We start from the raw sequence: 20,710 nt of genomic DNA, 5'->3' as shown, positions 1-20,710 counted from the left end.
TCATGGAAGCAACAACGCGAGTCTTTCGTGTACATCTTGCAATTTATTCCCACAGTTGGTATACAAAACACGAAGGTCAGGGGAGAGGGGAAGGAAAAATTAAGAAAGGTGTCAGCCGCGGGCCCGATTTGGAATCGGTGGTGGTGGTGGTGTTCTCCGGGTCGAATCTCTGCCCAAACATCTATCCCCCGAGTCACTCAAAGTCGAGTAGTTCTGTTGTAGCAGCTGTAAGCAGGAGTATCACTGTACGATTTGTATGTCGCGAGTTCGCATCGTCACCCTCAGAGGTGGACAAAATTGTACTTGAATAATAGATGACTAATAAAATTAAACAACAACATCTATTGCGTACTTATTTCCATACTTATACAACTTCTCGCAGTATATTTAAGTTATTTCATTTATTTTACCCGACTTCGAAAAAGGAGGAGGCTACTCAATTCGACATGAAAATTTTTTTTTCTGTTTGCATAATAAATTTGTGTAATGAATATGCTACGGTGAATGTGACGAATGCGCTGATTATGCATAATCCCCACTAAAGTTGGTGAATGTGATAAATTCTGAAATATTTCCGAGCTGTCTATTTGGGTTACATCTCCCGTTTAGACAGCTTGACACACTCAGATTTTTTATCCGACGCACTTCTGAAATTTTGCAATCTAAACATGTTATCACATACACAAACTTTAGTCGGGATTATGCATAATCCCCAGTTTATCACATTCACCGTAACAAATACATAATATATGTAGCTCAACTTCAGCATCACGACGTGTGTGGCACGTCTTTCCAGCGCAAGTGGTTAAGATTCAATTCTTGTTCTGTGTCTGTTAAAATATTAATTTGCATAAGTGTTCGCAGTCTAGTCACCATTTATTCGCATTAGCAAGCTTCCCTAATTGTTTGAAACCATGTTTAACTTTTAGTTCTATTTCGAGATTTTTCTTGATAAGAATTTCGTCAATCTCTGAGTACGCTCGATACTCTCACATTTCATTTACCTCTCCAATAATCGCCGCTTTAGCTCGGGTGGATAGGCTACGTAGATGTAGTGGTCGGGCATTTCCTCGTTAGTGACGGCTAGGCTGTCGTCTCCCGGATCGCATTTCCTCCTCTCGCCGGATCTACCCTCGCCAGGACCATTCGGATCGTGCAACGGTGACGTAGCCGCGAGTTCTCGATCTGTGTAGTCCAGACTCCCGGGACCGTCCAGTCTGTCCTCGTCTGCGGAACTGAAACAATAAAAATCTGTATTGCGTAGCACAGAGCTTAATCTTTTCCTTGCCAGAGGCTCGTTTCAGTTCAAGAAGAATAAGTATAATGGGCTCCACCAAAATTATAAGGCGATTGGCTCGGATGTAAACAGTGACTCGCGGAAGTATTTGAACGGTTGGTACCCAAGGATTAAACGATAAAGATATTAGATCGTTCGAAAAGTTCATCCCATTTATACTTCTGCTACTCAAATTAATATGTGGAACATTATCATAAGTGTTATAAAAAAAAGGTAATTTCTCCCACTTTACGATATTTTCTCATGTTTCTGACATAGTCATTATACCGGCATTGTAATATTTCTGTAGTTTTTTTTATTAAATATTGACACAGTCTTCAGCATGAACATATGGTATGACTTTGCGTCAAACTTATTGTTAGATTTTGAAAGTAATATTAAAAATAATAATAAGATACAAGTATCAAGATATGTATATATAATATATAGGAGAAAGGTGGGTAGTCCCGGCCATTTTTTTGTTTTTGATATTTTATATACAGGTTGAGGCATTTAACACGTTGAACGCCACTTCAGACGCACACTTCAGCGATCTAGGAGGACAAAATTTATGTGGTCCAATATCTCAAAAGAAACGTAATTGGTTGGTGACTGAGATCACAAACTAGTGACTTATTGGTTAGTAATGATTTTGAACATTTTTAGAAAAAGCATTTACCGCTGTCTATGCGGTGTAGTATTACGGCGAGGTCATGTTCTCGGTCATTGCTTGAACAAATATTGTTAATAATTAATGTAACTATTGTCAGAAATTAATTTTTAGTTATTCCAGCTAACAGATATAACGATATAGAAAAATTTCTCAGGATTACTGTGTTCGATGAATACTTACTCTAAACAATGATTGTTATTAATAGTTAATCGAAGACTGAATGAATATATTTTATTTATTTTATTTTATTTATTTTTTTATTTTATTATAAATATTCAATTCATTCGAAGATGTACATATTTAATCCATTTTAAAGTTTTAGATTATTATATCAATGTTTCTCGAGGAAGTAATATTTCCGAACATGAAAAGTTGAGAAAAAGTAATCATGAGATATTTATCTATAGTTTAATATCTATCGATTGGACCAACTAAATATTAATTTCTGACAATAGTTAAATTAATTATTAATAATACGTATTGTTTAAACAAGTTTCGTGAAATATTTCCTCGATGGATCCAACGAGCCTTCGAATCGACCTGTCACGACATGTCACGCGGTTGTTGTTCGCCTTTCCCCTTCTCTACTTCGATAGCGAGCCGCGACCCTCGACCGACACAGGTACACGAGGAGTGAGAGCTCATTCTTCGACGATCCATCGGTCGATATGGATCTCGCGATCGTGCGTCCGCATCTCGCGTCCCTCCTATTCTTCCTCGTAGTTTTTGCTTGGTATTGGTTGTGGGTATCTTAGTTTGGTTTGGTTAGTCTTAAGGCATGTATCTAAGTTAGTTTTAAGGCATGAATGTACGAGTGTCTGTCCTCTACCAAATAATTATTAATCAATTTGTTCAATTCATTTGTTTGTTCGTAAGTCCATATTGGACTCGCAACTTCGTTCTTCGCTTCGGTCACTATTACTTCATGTGATAAGTGAAGTGACCAACTGTGTAACTGGACAGAAAGGTCGGTTGCCGTCCTCCTGGTGGATCTGTATTCGAGAGGAAGACAATCAGCTCCTCCGGATCGGTTCTCTACTTCCTGCATCACGTTTAGTGTAGCCCAAGGCTCCCGGCGCAGTGCAGTAAGTCCAAAGCGCAGTGAGACGGGTGCAAGTCGGGTCCTATTGTGGCTCCCAACGGGATGCAGGGTGTGGAGGACTGGTTCGGAGGCGTCGGTCGTCTTCCTCTCGAGTCCAGATCCAACAAGAGGAAACGGGACTGACTCATTAGGTCCAATTTCATGGTCGCGTCGCGTCGCGATCTCAATTTAACTTCACCCTCTTTGTTCGAATAATTCTTTGGCAGAGTTAGACATAGACTTTGGAAATAGAAGGAAATTTTCTTTTCCTTTGATTTTCATGGTTTCGTACTTAGTATTAAGCTCGTCAACTCTATGTAGAGTATGCATCTGCGTATGTATACTCTACATAGAGGGAGATCGAAGGAAGTTTGATTCCTTCTATCTCCGGGTCTCCAGTCGCAGCAACCTCCACGTGGTGAGACCTGGTAATCGTTATTACTCGCGACAAAGAATCATTTATTGATCTTTCGTCGCGAGTAATAGCGAGCTAATGGCTGCAAACTTGTAAAGTGTAAAGTATAAAGTGTAAAGTGTAAAGTGTAAAGTGTAAAGTGTAAAGTGTAAATTGTAAATTGTAAATTGTAAATTTTAAAGGTCTCCAGGACTCTTGGCACTCAGAAATTTAGCAAAAGTGGTGCAACCAAGAAATCGATAGAATAATAACAGCGGAATGTTTAGCGTTTTTCCTTAAGTAGGATTGAGTGCGATTGAACAATTGACGGATAGTAATAATTAATCGATGAAATGTTTAATTCTGGTTTGAAATAACGTGGTTCGACATACGTACTTGAACAGGATCCAAATGACGTAGTAGCATCCATAAACCGACGAGGACAGAACGACCAGAAAAATAGTGAGCAGGTACCAAGGTGTGTGTCTCTGTTGCCTCTTCGTGTCCTCCCAATATCTGTCGCAGCTAAGGTACCAGCATATTGCGCGGTTCAGCTCCCCTGCGTGGATACAAGAATATTTTAAATGTATGGAAAACGTTGTGTTGTCAACTCATCGACTTGGAAGAATATTCGAAATAACATTTACATACCTTCAATTTCTTGGAAATCTCGTACCGAGAGATTCGTCAGAAGCCCAGCTATGCAATCGCGAACGAGTATCTGTCAACAATTTCGTTTCGAGGAAAACATTGAAAAGATCCAACGATGTTATCTGCAGTGGGTGTAGAATGTATTCGTACATCGATCAATTTCCCAAAAAACTTTTCTGTGAAATTGTAGTTTCTTAATTTCTTTTTGTATAATCAATGATATTTTACATATTCTCGGAAGTCTAAGTTAGATATAGTCCAAACAACATTTACTAGTTAATATAATTTGTGGAATTAACAAAAACATGCGAAAAGTGGGTAAAAGTATAGAAGGAATAAGTATTTGTACGATTCTTATGACAAACCATTTACAGTAGAGTTTGTAACGTAAACACATTAGTTTATTGCTCCGTACGAATGAGAAAACATCAAATTTCCAGTAAAGTACTTTTCAAAATGGCTCTAATAGAGGAATTGAAGAAGATCCCACTTCGAATAACTAATAATTTAGTTAATTTAATGCTTAGAAGAGTTACAATAATTATAAAATCAAAAGAAAATCCCACGAAGGAAGTATTATATACTTATAAATTAATGTAAGTTTCTTTTTTTTAAATGAAGTTTTAAAAATTAAACAGTTGTACGAATACGTATTGCTTCAATATTTCTATCGGTTAATTGTTTTTTTCTTGTTAATTTCGCAACTTACATAAATAGCTATTTTTTGTTGTACTCCATCTATTCTAGAGATTTCCAAGAATATGTAGAATGTCATTGTTTATAAAAAATAAGTTAATAAATTACAATTTTACATAGTTTTTTTGGAAATTGATCGGTGTACGAATACTTTCTACACCCACTGTATGTAAATACATTAAAGGCGTGTATTAATTGATTTTACGCTATAATAGGCTACTATGACACTTCAAGCCTTCGTTCGTCGAGTATACTGTGAGTCACAATTGAGATATTGGACAAGAACGATTATTATCGCATTCATTCGAAATTTTGAGAATGGATATTTTTCGATTGCGGGTTGGATTACTTGTGGATGAAATGTTACGGGTAATAGCGCTTTAAAAATGTTTCACGTTCGCAGGAAATTGAACCAGGACAATATTCGTATAGAACAGGGGTGGCCAACCTATGGCGCATTGGATGATTACAAGTGGCTTTTGAAGTATTTCATTGACAGTTTACAATTTTGTACAATTTTTTTAGACTGGCGTAAATTAATTAATTTAGTTACGTGATTGAGTTATTCCTTTTCCGCCCCCAAAGCGATGAAGGTCCTACCCCTATCCTTATTTTCCGACCCCAACCGTGAACGTAAGAAGGTATGTAGATAAGGTGCTTCAATTGTATGGTGCATCTGAATTCGTCTGTGAAAAAAATTGGCGCATAGTATACAAAAGGTTGGCCACCTCTGGTATAGAAGCTTGTATAGATTAGATGTAGAAATTAATTGTGTGCCTCTTTTTAAGGTAAATTTATGATTTAACTATAAAGAAGAACCACATAATTGTTACAAAAATAAAGTTACAAATAATTAGATTTCAAGAATGAAAACTAATTTCTACACCTAATAATTGTCAAGTATATTTGTAATCTGTTAGAAGAACAACAATTTGTAAAATTTGTTGTTTACAAATCTTCGTATATACAGATCAATTTTAATGGAAATTAGGTTGAGAACTTAGAATGTTGAAAAAGATGAATGAATATTTTTACTCAAACTATAGTTATAAATGGTTTAATGTAAAGGCTCGGAATTAATTTCAACGCGCTACGGGGATAGGTACTCTTAATTGCAAGTTTAATTACAAAAAGATAGCATTTTACTAGAACCGAATCCTTCAATGACTGGTACCTGAATTTCAATCTCATGCAGTTACTTCAGTTCGTATTCTGCAGCTGTGAACAGCCCTCCATCTGATAGCGAAACTTATTCTCATTATGACAAATCAATTTCATTTCTTAACCTTTTAGCTGTGGAAGGCGGATGTAGGATGATTTCTTTAACGTCATCATTTACACATGTACTTGGTATCGCGTTGTTTCATTGATCCGTCTATAATTTAGGAACAATCACTACATTTCGGATGTTTATGCGAATCCACATTTTAACAATTCCAGAAAAAGAATCGAAAGTTAAACGAAAGTAGATCTTATCTTCTAATCGGTATAACATGTATATTATTCCTGATATCTTATATATTTTTGCATATGTGCGTATTATCTTAACACATTTGCGACCGCTGACGTGAATTCACGTCACTTGAAATTCTATTTCTACATATTTACACATCGATATTTCAAAACATATTTTGTAATTTTTATCGTCGCCCTAACGATACAAATTTACGATATCCAGCTTTGGAATATTTTTATCCCCAGTCTAAAAATCACGAATGGAATCTTAAATGAAATATTCATTTCTCCATTGTAAAATATTTAATTATCAGTAGAATTTCAATTTTAATTCGACAAGTAAACAGAAACTGTTTATTTTTAATTGGTTACTACTAAAAATGTATATATAGATAAGATTTCTAGATTTCTACACAGTTCTCCACATATGAAGTTGACGTATCTTTTATCTATTCGAGCTTACGTACTGCACATTGATTTCGTTGAAAATAGATAGCACTTGCATCATACGGAATATTACGTTTAATTATTTCAATAACGATAGCTTTCTCAGTAAAAAAGCGAAGATATCGATAACCTTTTAAAGTTTTTTTCTAGAACGTCTTAGTCCGATTAAATAATCATTAATAATGCCACGTCAAACACGGACAACTATTTTAAATCAAGAATATAGGTGAACTTTGGATTCGTGACGCCGTATAATTTTTTCCGTAAATTCTAAAGTCTTGTTCGGAAACAGGAATTAGCCACGAGATAAAATCGAAACGACTGAGTTCACCGGTAACGTATAGATATTGATGACATCATTTATTTTTATTTTCAATGACTCGTGCTTATTACAACTTTATTCCGAATAATCAATACACGGGCGAACTTTAAAGTGATTCAATGCTATCACAGCATTATCTTTATAGGCGATTGATAAAATTTGATGCATTTATGACTAACGTCTATACGATGACATCAGACATAAACGTAGAATGTATGTTATCTAGAATCTATTTAACAAATGAGTATAATAATATTAATAGAGACTTTTCCAAATGAAGCTTCAGGTTTTCTTACTTTCATTACAAATTAAAAAATCGTATTATATACCATTTGAATTTTACCTAAAAATTAAATTTTAAAGACGTTAGATCATTCCACAGGAACTCTTTAAAGTAAAATCTCGAACTTTGGATATTTACGATATAAAAACAATTTTAGAAAAAACGGTTAAACAAATTCGTGTTTAAACTGATCTTATTTTTATTATACTATATGATACTTTTATGTCTTCACTGTAAGTCCGCGAAAGCTCATTTCCATCCGTTAGATAGTTCAATGATAAGTTAATGTGGGATGCATAGATTAGAGATTCTACAGTTTAGTATCATAATGCTGTTTAATTCGAAAATTTATTTAAATAATATTAAAGTAACTGTAAATTGAATAAAAATTATCATAACACGGATACATATCGTTAGAAGTCATTAGTTAATTATAGTAAAAATATAATAATTCAATTCAGTGGGAAGATGAAGTGTGTGAAATACTGACCTAGAATGCCAAATAATCGTAAGACTTTCAAACGTCAGTGTACGTTTAGTAAATTTCGCTCAGTAGAACGCATTTATTGTTCTCGTTGACCCTATATCTGACATGTTGTTACGTATTGCATAGCGGTGATTGAATTGGATGAATAGGCTTCTAACGTATCGCTTCTCCAACGTTCCATAGCTAAAAGGTTAAGTACAAAAGGCGTTCCGCGAATTTGTAGAATGTGCATCAATCGAAGACTAATTGTGACACTTTGCTAATTGTGAGAAAGACATCGTTCGGATTACGACTGGGACTATTCGAAAAATTTAAATCTTTGTGGCGTTTAACGAGTCTATTGCAAAAGTAGGCAAAATTTCATTAGAATAATACATACCGAATAAGTAGCAATTAATTCGTAACGTCTGTTCGATTTATCAGTTGAATATTTATCTGGTAATTTTATGACTCTGCGATCGATAATTAAAATTCTAATTTCTATTTAACGGGTAACGAATAAACGATCGTTTATCTTTTATATATTTACTGTAAAGTTATACTTATATCGGAATACTGTCCAGGTGGCCTGTTGATAGTTTTTATATTGTTTGTCGTGCCTTCTCAGTATTACTCAAAGTCTTTAATTGTTGTTTAATTGTTTCGTTGTATTTCATCACCAGAATTTTTATTATTAGAGACATAACGACCTTGTGGCCTAGATTTTCATAATTTTTAAACAAATTTCACGTTAGTAAGTCACTCAAGCCAAGTTGTTTGAACGAATATTAATATTATGTATATAATTGTACATAAGTAATATGTGTCGACAATGAATAACAATGCAGCTTGAATGACTGATATTACGAAAGTTTGTTATGAAAGTTACTGCAAATATTCTCTTCAAAAATCCGACTCGCTGTTATCTCTATCCTTGAATGCTCTTTTTTGATACTGCTGGGTAAACAAACAGATATTTATAAGAATAATGTAACAGAATGAAATACGACATGGATGTAAACGAGAAAATATTGCTTTGATGAAATTTCAAAATGTGTTTAGAGTCAGAGCATAACATTCTTGTCTTTTTTTTTTTGTTAAAGTCGAATGAATGATGAAATAAATGATCAAGGGCACGTCGTATCAACAAAGCCTCTTGCCACATTTGTAATGTCTACAAACCCGTCTATCACGAGTCTCCCGAACGAGCTTGCTTAGCTAGTGAAGTGAGAATATTATCCTGGCGAGTTCAGCTCGTCACTCGACCGCTAAGGGTTAATATTCAAATATGTGATAGTTAGACTGCCGATGTTTATGCATTTATGACAAATGAGAATATATAAAAATCTGTAACAATGCGCAGAACTGCAAAAATATATAAAATATCAAAAATAATATACATGATATATCGTTTACGATAAGACGTACTTTCACTTAAGTTTCAATTATGTTTCTACAGTTTAGTTATAGGTATTCGAGTGCTGGAATAATATCATTTGTTGAATACTAAATTAAAATAATGTATAAAAGTGAACATGAAACTTAAAAACCTCGATTTATGGCCCACTTACGAACATCTAGATAAATAATCACACAGTTGCATGCTCGTGATTCAAAACGTTAATGTGTTCTTTGGTATTTGATCGAGTAAGCAATCAACAGTGACAACACTTAATTTATTGAGATAAGATTGATGTACTCGACGATAAAATCGATTAACTGACTTTCTAAAAAATTAATTTCTCATGTGTGTAATTAATAAGCATAATTAATTTACATAATGATGAATGCGCAGCCAGTATCAGAGTATTTTACAGTAATTTCATTTCTAACATGCAAGTAACAAGCATTTTAAATAATTTATACAACGCGGACAACAACTCAAGACTGATACTTTATTTACTCAAAAACTGTGTTCGACAAAAGGAAAAGCAACACCAAATTCAATTCAACCAAATCTATTATACTTCGTTACTATTCATTAGAAACATTTTCCTGATCTTAATTAGTTACCAGAATAGATACTGATAATGCCTCTTACTTGTGAGTTAAAAACGAAGTTAGTTTAACATACACTTATTTAATACTAAATGTGTACTAATTATTAGTTTTACACGTGAAAAACAATTTTGTGTAAAGTCAGTCGACTTTATGCCGAAACCATCAATCATGCTGGCTGCTATTGTAGGTTTTATTTCAAATTTCTGAAAGTTAACAGTAATTTCTGCTAACCTTTACGAAATTTGAAGGGAATTCTCACCTTGTAGGTCGAAGACCTTTATTACTTGCTGTCAAGATTAATGAGATTCTAATCATATATAGGGTGTTTCGTTTAAATTGGAATTATTAAATATCTCATGAGAGGATGAAGCTATCAAACAAATGTTTTTACAAAAGTCATTATTATTTAGAACGAGAAACACAATAAGAATCAGTCAATGGGTATGGCAGAACCTAAAAGAAGATTAAATTTGTTGGACAATGTAATCAGTTATTAGACGCCATTCTACAAACATCGGTGATAGGCTAACGCCTGAAACCTTGGAGCGAGCCATTTGACTTAATGCTTGTACACTGGATACTGTCTAAACAAATGCTATCATATCATGAATTAAAATATAATATATAAGCTACTATATTAAAAAATGAATTTGCCTGTTAAATCACTTAGAAACAAAAAATTATTTACTCCTTGTAATTTCACCCTTCGAATCAAATAACTGTTGTAAAAACATCTTTTTAGTAGCTTTACTTCTTTATGAGATATTTAACCATTCCGTTTTAAACAAAACACCCTGTAGGCACTCGATCTGTAAACAGAATAATTCAAATACTCAAACATTCAAACTACACTGCCTGTCAACAAAATTGGGACACTATATTCAAAACGTCATAACTCAGGGAGTTTTCAACCGATCTTCAGGAAATTTCGTGAGGTTTAGTTTTGAAGTGTCCTCTGGGTGTGTGCAAAGTTGCATTGACGAGGGTTGATGAGAAAGCGTTAATTCACCCCCCCCCCCTAAAGGGGTAATGCAGAAAAACGGCACTTCAGAAGGTTCCAGGGGTGACGGAAGAGGGTGAAAAAATAGAAAAACCTTTGAGGCGACTCTGTTTGATGGCCCCTACAAAATCCACTCCTTGAAATCGCTCTCGGACAAAGCCACCCCCCCCCCCACAACCACCTACCCCCCTAAAATCCACAATTTTTGAACGACAGTCCCGATTTTGGACTCGATGCATTCTCTGAACTCCCCTCATCCAGGAAATGCCATCACTCATGCAGTGCAGAAGCATGGTGAATTTCATCGCTTTTTGATGTCTGGAAGTCCTCCCTTACGAAGGGGGTTGAAAAGTCACGAGCTGTTCCACCCCCTCAAGGGTGGCTATGGGGTGACACTTCAAAGCTAAACCTCACGAAGTTTCCTGAAGATCGGTTGAAAACTCTCTGAGTTATGACGTTTTGAATATAGTGTTCCAATTTTTTTGACAGGCAGTGTATGTTCCTCGGATACTTGAATCCCCAAAGTATTCGAACATTCGAATGCAGAAAAATTCCTCGGTAGTCCCAGCCTCAATTCAGAATCGTGCAAACATATCCAAGCGTTCTCAACTAACTTCGCACTGCAGTTTCAGTTTTTGCAGCTCCTCCGGCTTGCAGTTGGACTTGAGCTTCCTGAGGTGCAGCCCCCTGCGCCTCTGTTTCTTGTCCACAGCGGGCAGCGCCGACTCGACGAGGTTCTCCTCGTCGTCGTCGTCCTCGTCGTCGTCCTCGTCCTCTTCCTCGGTCTCGCAGGCATTGCTTTTGTTGTCGGGCCCGGCGATCTCCACGTGGTACGCCGTGCCTGGTAACCTGTGATTCTCCAAGGCCCCACTGTCGTCGCGGTGACAGTATCGCTGGATGTTCGTAACCGCGCCACCCCCCGATATCGTGCAGGACTTCTCCGCGGAATACGCTCTGGAGAGACCCCGCGAATTGCACGGCATCACCGAGGTGGAACGTTGCTCTGTGTTTTCCTTCCACACTTGAATGTCCGTGCTGTGGTGGTCGGCATCGTCGTCCACCAGCGAACTCTCGAAGTCACGGTTGCCCAGAACGTCGCACCTCATGATGTCGCAGTAGTCCGCCAGGCACACCGCGTCCTCCGCCTTTATTCGGTTCATTGGGCAATCTCATTTAGAATCGACACGATCGAACAAACTGCATGTCGTTCTCAAATTACTTTTATAAGTCGAATATAATTCCCTGTTGGCTAGCGAGGGAGAAGGAATGTATGTAGGGGTCGTTTTTGGGGTGATACTAGGTGGAAGTTTGTCTAACAAGAGCGTGGTCCTCAAAAATTTGAATCGTACTCGTTAGATCACTGTTTCCCAACGCACCGTGGTCCGGAAACTTTCCTGCCCAAAATACAATTTTTCAATTTGAACATTTAAAAAATTTGTTTCTTAACGGAAAGGAAAGCCTTGAAAGCTTCGAAATTCAAACGTATTACGCCTTTCGAGTAATTCTGTGACCGGAAGTAACGCTTTGTAGAAGGAATCTCGAAGTTTAAAGTGAAACTAATTAATTAATTACTCGTTAGAGTACATTAAACTTCAGGTGCAGATTACATTTTTATACGTGTGAGTAGGTGTATTTTGATTATATAGGAGTGAGGGTAAGTATTTCTTAATCCATTTAAACATAGTACGTGTTTATAATAATTTAAACTTTGTGGAGGCACAGGCAATCCTAACATTTGGATTGCTTTTATGTGAAAGTTTACAAGGATAGAACAATACAAAAGTTAGATGTTGATTTTGTGCTCATCTAATAAAGCACCCTTCAAAAAGTGATATATGAAATCCATTTGCTACTGTAACGCCTATTATCGAATTCTCGGGCCGCCAAAGTTGACTAAATTGGTTACCCGTGCGTGAGTTTTACAGACCACATCATTAACAGTTCAACTTTTTGTGTGAGCGCCCGTTAAAGTCTTAAGAGACCAGTGTACACACACTAATACGCAGCCAAACCACATGAAAATGACCTGCTAGTTATGAGAAAAAAAAGCTTACATGTATATGCAGATGCATGTACGTGGTTGCGTGAGTGTGTGTGTGTTTATAAATTACGTGTACAAGTAATATATAAATTTTCAAGTAATCAATACTTGAAGCGATAGCATTTTTTGTTGTTTTTCTTTTGTAGCTTCCCTTGATTTATCGACATTGTAAATGTCATCGCTTTGCCGTAAGCATAAGGTTTAGATAAAAGAACTGGAAAAAGAATGTATGCATAACATTTTTTTTTCCTAACTAGTAGGTCATTTATCGTCTCTTAGCGATGGGCTAAGTAAGCCTCACGCACGGGTAGCCAATTTAGACAAGTTTGGCGGCCCGAGAATCTAATAATAGGCGTTACATTAGCAAATTGCTTTCATATATTACTTTTTGAAGGGTGTTTTATTAAAGGGTATTAAAAAATATTTTTTGAAACAATTAGTCTTTAAATTATGGCGCTCTTATTAGACAGACTGTATGGTACATGTTCAGGGATAGGGAAGACGATATTTAGACTTTTGAGTCGTCCGGACAGTTTTAGTTTTCTCTTTCGACAGCTTAGGGTAACAAGTGGAGAACTATCGATACTACTATCAAAAGTAACGATAGCTTTTGATAGCTTTCTAATTTTGCATTTGACAGTTCGCGGTAGCATAATGGATAGCATGAGAGAAGTCAATAGATATTATAATTGCAAAATGGCAATATTTAAAGGAATGCAATACATCGTAAGATGTTGACTCATTATTATATTGGAAAGTATACAATTTGTCAAATTAGTAGAATGTACTTTTAAAATTAATTTCATTCATAATTTCATTTTTTTTTTTTAAATTAATGCCAATGATGTTCTGTATGCGTTTTGTAAATTGAGTTTGAAATATTTTTGTATATATGCAGAATATGTTTAATCGGCAAGAATATTCGATACCAGTGGGTAAATAATTTCAGAAAAACGATCGAGACTAAAGAATAAAAGTATTCAAGTGTTAATATTTTTACACAAGAGCAAGTGACTATTTGAAATAGTATTTGATCTAGTTATTTTTATTTTTCAAATACCTTTGTTGTAAAAAGAAACTATCGGTAATATCATCGATAATTAACGATGGTTTGATTGGAATTATCGTCCGTTTTAAAACCCATGATTTTCAAACCCTAGAACGTTCAGGACCTCTAAGGTTTCGAAAGAAAGAAATCACAAATCGCTCGGGCGACTAAAGTTACTGGAAGTCGAATCGTCTGCACGGATTCGCAGTTAAATGCAGTAGCATAGTCGCAGCTTTGCATAACAACACTTATTATACAGACAGTGTCTGACATAGGTAATTAACCTTTGCTATCGTATTCTACTCTATCTAAGGATGCAAAAAGTCAAATAGATTCAAAAAGTCAATAGATTGGTTCAGAAACTTTTCCTTTTCGAGATATAAACCCTTTCTGTTTCTGGCAGTGTATTATAAAAATGAATAAAACCTACTTAGAGAAATTGTTAAAAATAATTCCCTTCTACAATAGTGCACGTTCCGTGGTGACGTTTCTAAGACTGACGATGTCTTAAATGCTCTCATTAAAAGAAATCTATTGATGTAAGATCTGGAGATCGAGGTGGCCATGTTACAACTCCATCATATCCACTCCAGCAATTTGAAAATGTTGCATCGAGAATTTGTCTGTCTTTTCATTAGTCTTAATTACCATGAGTTCCATATTTTTGAATAAAATCGTATTTCAAGGTTGTGCCATTATACATATCCGAACAAATTTATATGTCAGTTACTTGATGCAATAGAAAAAAAATAAATTAAAGAGCGAAAAAACTTTCTAAGTGCATAAAGTTAAATTAAAGTAAATTATTAGTTGAAGACTGTTTCTATATAAACCAGTAGTTCAATTATCAACTATGAAACGTTCAAACAGGAACTGATTTACTACAACGTAAACTGCTTTTCATATCAGGATGACTTGCTCCACTGTAAATATTTACTTTTAACATAATACTGCGTTGGTAATGCTCGTGACGGCAATTCATATAGAATTTGCATTAGAAAAGGTTCTGCACCTTTATTTACACGCTATCAGTCATCGATTTCAGTGCATCATAAATCACGATATCTGCATCTTTTCTAAAGAATGACAAACTTAATTGATGGTTGCCGTAAATAAATCAGTCAGATAATGAACGTCTGCCCTCATTCATATTACAATAGCACATAGTAATTGTCGTAAAATATTCGATATTCATAATTCTATGTTATAAGACATTTGTTATAAACATACAACACGAGCCACTTAGTCCAGATCTGGTTGTCGAAAATCGTGAGCATATTTCAGTCCAAGGAGTATGGCTCCCCAATAATCCCTTTCTGAACCTCATTATTATGTTTCTAATGTCGACGAAAGCTATTTGGTATGAAACGAGCAGAATACCCTAGTGCGGAATCACTCCGTACCTTTATTGAGACAGTATTTGCCAATATCGAGAGCACTATTCTACAAAAAACATTCTACAAAAACATGTAGATTGAGTAACTATATTCTAAAGAAGTTACACAATCAACCTGCCAAACATTTTTTATAATTTTAATTTTTTGGCAAATAAAATATAATTTGTCCTGATTTACACGTCACACCCTGTACATGACCTATTTTCGTCCTTGGAGAGTGTAGAATACGGCAGAGAAGTTTGGTTACCTACTTTAGACACACCATGTATAGCGTGGACTTTGCTTTACGAGGCAACATTCTATTATGACACTAATTGCGTTGTATAGATGAATCGGCGTTCTCCTGCCAGATAGTTACGCGGAAATGATTAGCTCACCGTGTTAACGTTACTCTTGTGTCTGTTATCGAAGTGGGCATCCAGGTGTTTCTCCGCATAGAAGGACTTGCCGCAAAGGCCGCAGGTCCATTGCGAAGGTCTGTGCTGGTGTTTCGCCCTCTGCTGCGGCCGAAAAATGTCTCGACTCTCGTGAAAAGGACACTCTAGCGGCAGCTCTACTTGATACTTCTTCAGAATTGGCATCCATCTCTGAAATCTCGACAGTGGTTAAAAAATTGTTTCTCCGTCGCGTTCTTGGCCTACCCATGCAAACACTTTGACGTTAAAATTTCTACCAACTTGTTTAAAGTGTAATGCTATCTATCTTATGTATAGTTATTGGATAATTGAATTCGTTCCTTAGTTAATACAAACGATAAGGCAACTGTCCTAGTAATCGAACGGTTATAGAAAAATGAAACATTCTATCTCTTAGAAATTGATTGAAATCATCAATTCCAGTAGTGATTACTTTAGTTTCATTTCTGCATGTAGCAGGTTAAAATGAATAGCGTTAAATTCCATATCGATTCGTTTAAAGTATAATACTGCTTGTTTCATGTGTAGTCATTGGATAATTGAATTCGTTCCTTAGTTAATACAAACGATAAGGCAACTGTCCTAGTAATCGAACGGTTATAGAAAAATGAAACACTCTAACCCTTGGAAATTGATTGAAGTTATTTCCAGTAGCGATTACTTTAGTTTCATTTCTGCATACAGCAGGTTAAAATGAATAGCGTTAAATTCCATATCAACAAGTATAATACTATCTGTCTCATGTATAGTTATTGCATAATTGAATTCGTTTCTTACAATATCGTTCTTGTCAGAACAAGCGATAAGCCAACTCTCTTGGTAATTGAACGATTACAGAAAAATGGAACACTCTATGTCTTGGAAATTGATGCAAATGATCGTTTCCTATAGCGATTACTTTAGTTTCATTTTTGCATTTAGCAGATCAAGATAAATAGAATCAATATTCTTCTATTTGAACAAAATTATTTAAGAGATCATTTCGCTGGTGATATCGTCAAAGGATCGATTTAAAAAAATTTAATTTCGCAATTTTATATGTTCAAAAATGTATTGTGAAATTTTGCTTAAGAAATTCCAAGTATTTTAATTTTTATAAGTATCTACTATAAGCACACGTAACTTTAAATATGTTTTTCTCGAAACAACATTTTCTCAGCTGGTCCAGGTAAAATCTCAAATACTAATCAACCATTCAATGGTTCTGAATTTTTTATATTTTCGTTACAGATCATTCTACGATGTCGAATCACCCGCACCGACATGGCATTACTTTTGAAACACAGTATCTATACAAGCAAGAAGAAGTATATAGTAATATATACTTATACAGGGTGTTCCACGCAACTGGAACAGGCTGTACCTCCTAAATGGTTGGGATAAGTGCACATTTTTGTGCATCAGTACATCAGAGAAATGTAATTGCACTTTTTTTTATAAGAAACCTATATTTCTTATGGCTCAGATCAATGCAGTTTCTTGTGCTCTGCATAAAAGTACTAACATACTTATGTCCTGAACTTGTTCGTTAGGAAGTTATTGAAAGTAAAAGTTATACGAACTATTTCTGTCCCTCGACAAGTGTTCCGGGGTACTTACGTTATATGCCATTACAATGTTTGTTAACATGAATGTGCTGCTAATACTAGTCACTGTAAGATTAAGATTTCCATCAGTAACTACTCTACTCACCCATTGTGTGATCATTTACCGACCCAGTGTACTTGCCGAAAGACGGGTCCAATGCGGATAACTTTACCTTCTATAACTTCCTAACGAACAAGTTTAAGGCATAAGTATATTAGTACTTTTATGTAGAGCACAAGAAACTGCATCGATCTGTGTCGTCAAAAATATAGTTTTCCATTTTTAAAACAAGAGGAGTGCATATTTTTCTGACGCACTGATGTAAAACGTGCATAATATTAGTTGCATGTCATTCACCATCCAATACCATTTAACTTTCACTTACAACATCTTTGTTGACTTCCAACCATTTAGGAGGTACAACCTGTTCTAATTTCGTGGGACACTCTGTATAGTCTGTAAGTAAATCGGTGAATCACGAATATATTTTACGCCGTTGAATATTGTATTCAGTGAAAAACAAAGCAAATAAATATTGCTCAATTTTTTGACCATAACACCGATATGCCCCTTTAATTGAAGTATACCAAGATATCTTAATTATTTAAGATCTTAATTATTTAAACATGTGAAATTCCCACAGCACCGATGATAGTCGCACGCAAACGACAGTAACGTCAAACAAAAAGCGTCATCGTGACAATATATTCTCGAGCTTTAACCTAACAAAAGCCACGTCGCAAGTAATTCATCTTCGCTTATGGTAACGCTAATAAATTGCGGCACTTGTGCCATCATCGTCAAAAATGCCTGGAAGCAATATTTTTGTTTAAAGTTAGGACAATTACATTCTGTCACAAAGCGCAGCTATATCGCCAAGTGCACTCTATTTATCTAATAATCAAGAGAAATATATTATCAGTAATCACTTTACCAAGTGTTCGACCACTGAGACGATATCCGATTACTCGGACAGTTACCTTTTCAAACGAAAATCTGTCGTGGTCCTCTTCGTAAATGCACAGATTATCTAAAAAATCGTATAGTAATCGATGAGAATTTAATTAATTGTAAATGTTCTGCGCTATCAGCTACCATTACCCGCCACGAGACGCTCCAATAATTATTGGAGCAACTCTAGTTGAACGTAAATGTGCATGACCCCAATCGCAGGGGTCGAAAGCGTTCGATAGCGCTCGTATAGGCTAACCAACAAATTAACGTATCGCACTGGAATAATTTCGATGAATTTCCGTTACCTTCTGAACTATCCTCCTCACCACGGTCGCTCGATCGCGGGGGCATGATATTTTAAACACGCTGGGCCCTGGCCAGGGTATCACGGACAAGAGTAACACTATCAAAACCTGCGAACGTAAAAGTACACGTTCACTTAAATCGTTCTCTCGATCGTCGAGCAGCTGGTGTGTGTGCATGAACGTGTGCGTATTGCAAGTTTACAGGATAAATCGTGTGTGCACGGAAACGTAAGAACAATGAGCCGCGTGATAGGTCGTTAAATATGTCGTTTTGGACTCTGCCACGGATATTCACGCACTCTGATAATCTTAGTCATCGTTCCCTTCCGCTCTCACGGGGGGCTCCTTGATAAATCGATCGGTCGTCGTGCGTCCGAATCTCGACGGGGCGACGAAAAAATTGATTCGTAATGACGCAATCCCGTTGACGTGACGAGGGATGACCATTCTCGTTCATCGATACAAGCCCGTTTTTCCCTTTAGTTACCTCGAAATGGAAGGGTTGGGTCTTCATTCATAGCCCAGATTCTCCTCGCGAGAGCGACCAGCCGCGACGATAATCGGTCCTCGCTGGAAATTACGGAGTTTTCTTACTGAAATCCACCACTCGCGATTCACGGTCAACTGGGGACGTATCGGGGGTTGCGGCGTGGACGAACTACAAGGGGTGAACGCCGACATGGCGTCGTCGTCATTCTCGCGCGCAGGGCTGAATCGACGCGGGGCGCTACAGCGTCGAGCAGTGGTTCCAAAACCTGATAACATCGAGGAAATTATAATAAAAAATATGTAAAAGAAGCTTTAGAAAACACCGTTTCATTAAGTTGCCCGAAAAGTTCGTTCGATTTCTGGTGACATTTGTCTCTCTACAGTTCGGATGGGTAACTTGACGAAGACTTTTTACAAACACGCTAAACATCACTCAGATCAATTTGTAGCGTTGAAAGGTGAGAAATTTTATAAGCGTCGAATTATGAATTTGACCAAATATGAGGAAAAGTCATAGAACAAAATAGATAATATGTTATAGAGAAATATGTTGATTATTTGTCCGATTATTTGTACCTTCTAACGTAGTATTAGGTTGGCCAAAAGGTTCGGTCGGATTTTATCGCGTAATTGAAAAACGATTTTTCTTAGAGAAGGAAATATCTTTATTCGATAGCATATTCTCCATTTTGTTCTGTGATCTTTCCCCATCTTTTTGAGCAAACTCATGATTCCTCGCTTAATGAATTTTTCATCTTTCAACGTAAAAAATTGATCTGAGTGATGTTAAACAAACCTTTTAGAATTGAAGCTCTTTCCGCTTAGCGAAGTATGTAAAAAGCGAAAGAAATGAAAATCGGAAAAATCCGGAAGAAAGTTTGGGTTTGTGTGTACTCTATTAAAGCAAAAATAAAATCCATTAAAAATTCGTCCCTCGATAGGTTAAACAATAGACAGTAGAACCGAAGTTAGTAAATCGAACGAACTTTTTGACCAACCTAATATCTTTAGGCTCCACTAACGATAAAATCATGGAGCACGTAATCGACTTTACAATAATTATGTTAGTTTAACATTTTCATGTATCTTGTTTTCCACAAGACTTTTTCATAAGGCTACCTTTTCATTTGCGAAATGGCTTTAAGACTTTGAAATATTTTACATCGAATTATTCTTTCTTCTCGTTAATATCCAAATTAATGTTACTTCTTGTCTAGAAAATCATTTATTTATTCATCTATTTAAACGAATGTAATCGCTGCACTTAAATACTATTCCAGTTAAATACTGTAATTTTCAGATTGGATGGGGCATCGAAAAGATGGTTTGCATATTATTTTTATCTTTAATCGTTACGGTCAACAGTAGTGTATGTTTTAGATTAAATAAAATGCAACGTAGAAGAAGTTGGACTCGGAATAAAATAAATTACAATAATTACAAACCATAAAGAAGTCAGATATGAAAATTTTACGTACGTTCGATGCAATAACAACATCGTTAAATATTAATCGTTGAAAATAAGCAACTATCTTATCGCGTTTAATACTAAGGTGAACGGACAATCGTCAGTCAAAAGTATATCTAGCTCTATCAAACGTTTCATTCGTATTTTAAAATTTTGTTTTGAAACTCTTGAAAAATACTCATTTCCAAGCCACGAAGTTTATGATTTGGCGTTAACAAACTCGTGGAGAGTTGTGAAAAATTCCAGTATTTTATAATTTA

General features: G+C 35.9%; 1 protein-coding gene across 2 annotated transcripts; it reads right to left on the bottom strand.

Annotated features, from left to right (window-relative positions):
* Positions 1 to 23: 23 nt before the first annotated feature.
* Positions 24 to 19,174, bottom strand: LOC128878873 (uncharacterized). 2 transcript variants are annotated; one of them, XM_054127480.1, is made up of 8 exons: positions 18,981 to 19,174; positions 18,494 to 18,601; positions 15,609 to 15,818; positions 11,360 to 11,890; positions 4,076 to 4,145; positions 3,821 to 3,983; positions 1,005 to 1,235; positions 24 to 225 (listed from the first exon to the last, which is right to left on the bottom strand). In XM_054127480.1, the coding sequence occupies exons 1-8, from the start codon at positions 19,005 to 19,007 to the stop codon at positions 198 to 200; spliced, it is 1,368 nt and encodes a 455-aa protein (XP_053983455.1). In that variant the 5' UTR covers positions 19,008 to 19,174; the 3' UTR covers positions 24 to 197. The 2 variants fall into 2 exon arrangements, with proteins under 2 accessions (XP_053983455.1, XP_053983456.1); XM_054127481.1 differs by lacking the exon at positions 18,981 to 19,174 and adding an exon at positions 18,793 to 18,974.
* Between the last annotated feature and the right edge of the window lie 1,536 nt (positions 19,175 to 20,710).

This window comes from Hylaeus volcanicus, chromosome 6 (assembly GCF_026283585.1).
Source record: "Hylaeus volcanicus isolate JK05 chromosome 6, UHH_iyHylVolc1.0_haploid, whole genome shotgun sequence".
Taxonomy (NCBI): domain Eukaryota; kingdom Metazoa; phylum Arthropoda; class Insecta; order Hymenoptera; family Colletidae; genus Hylaeus; species Hylaeus volcanicus.
This window is presented reverse-complemented; position numbering and strand designations above follow the sequence as displayed.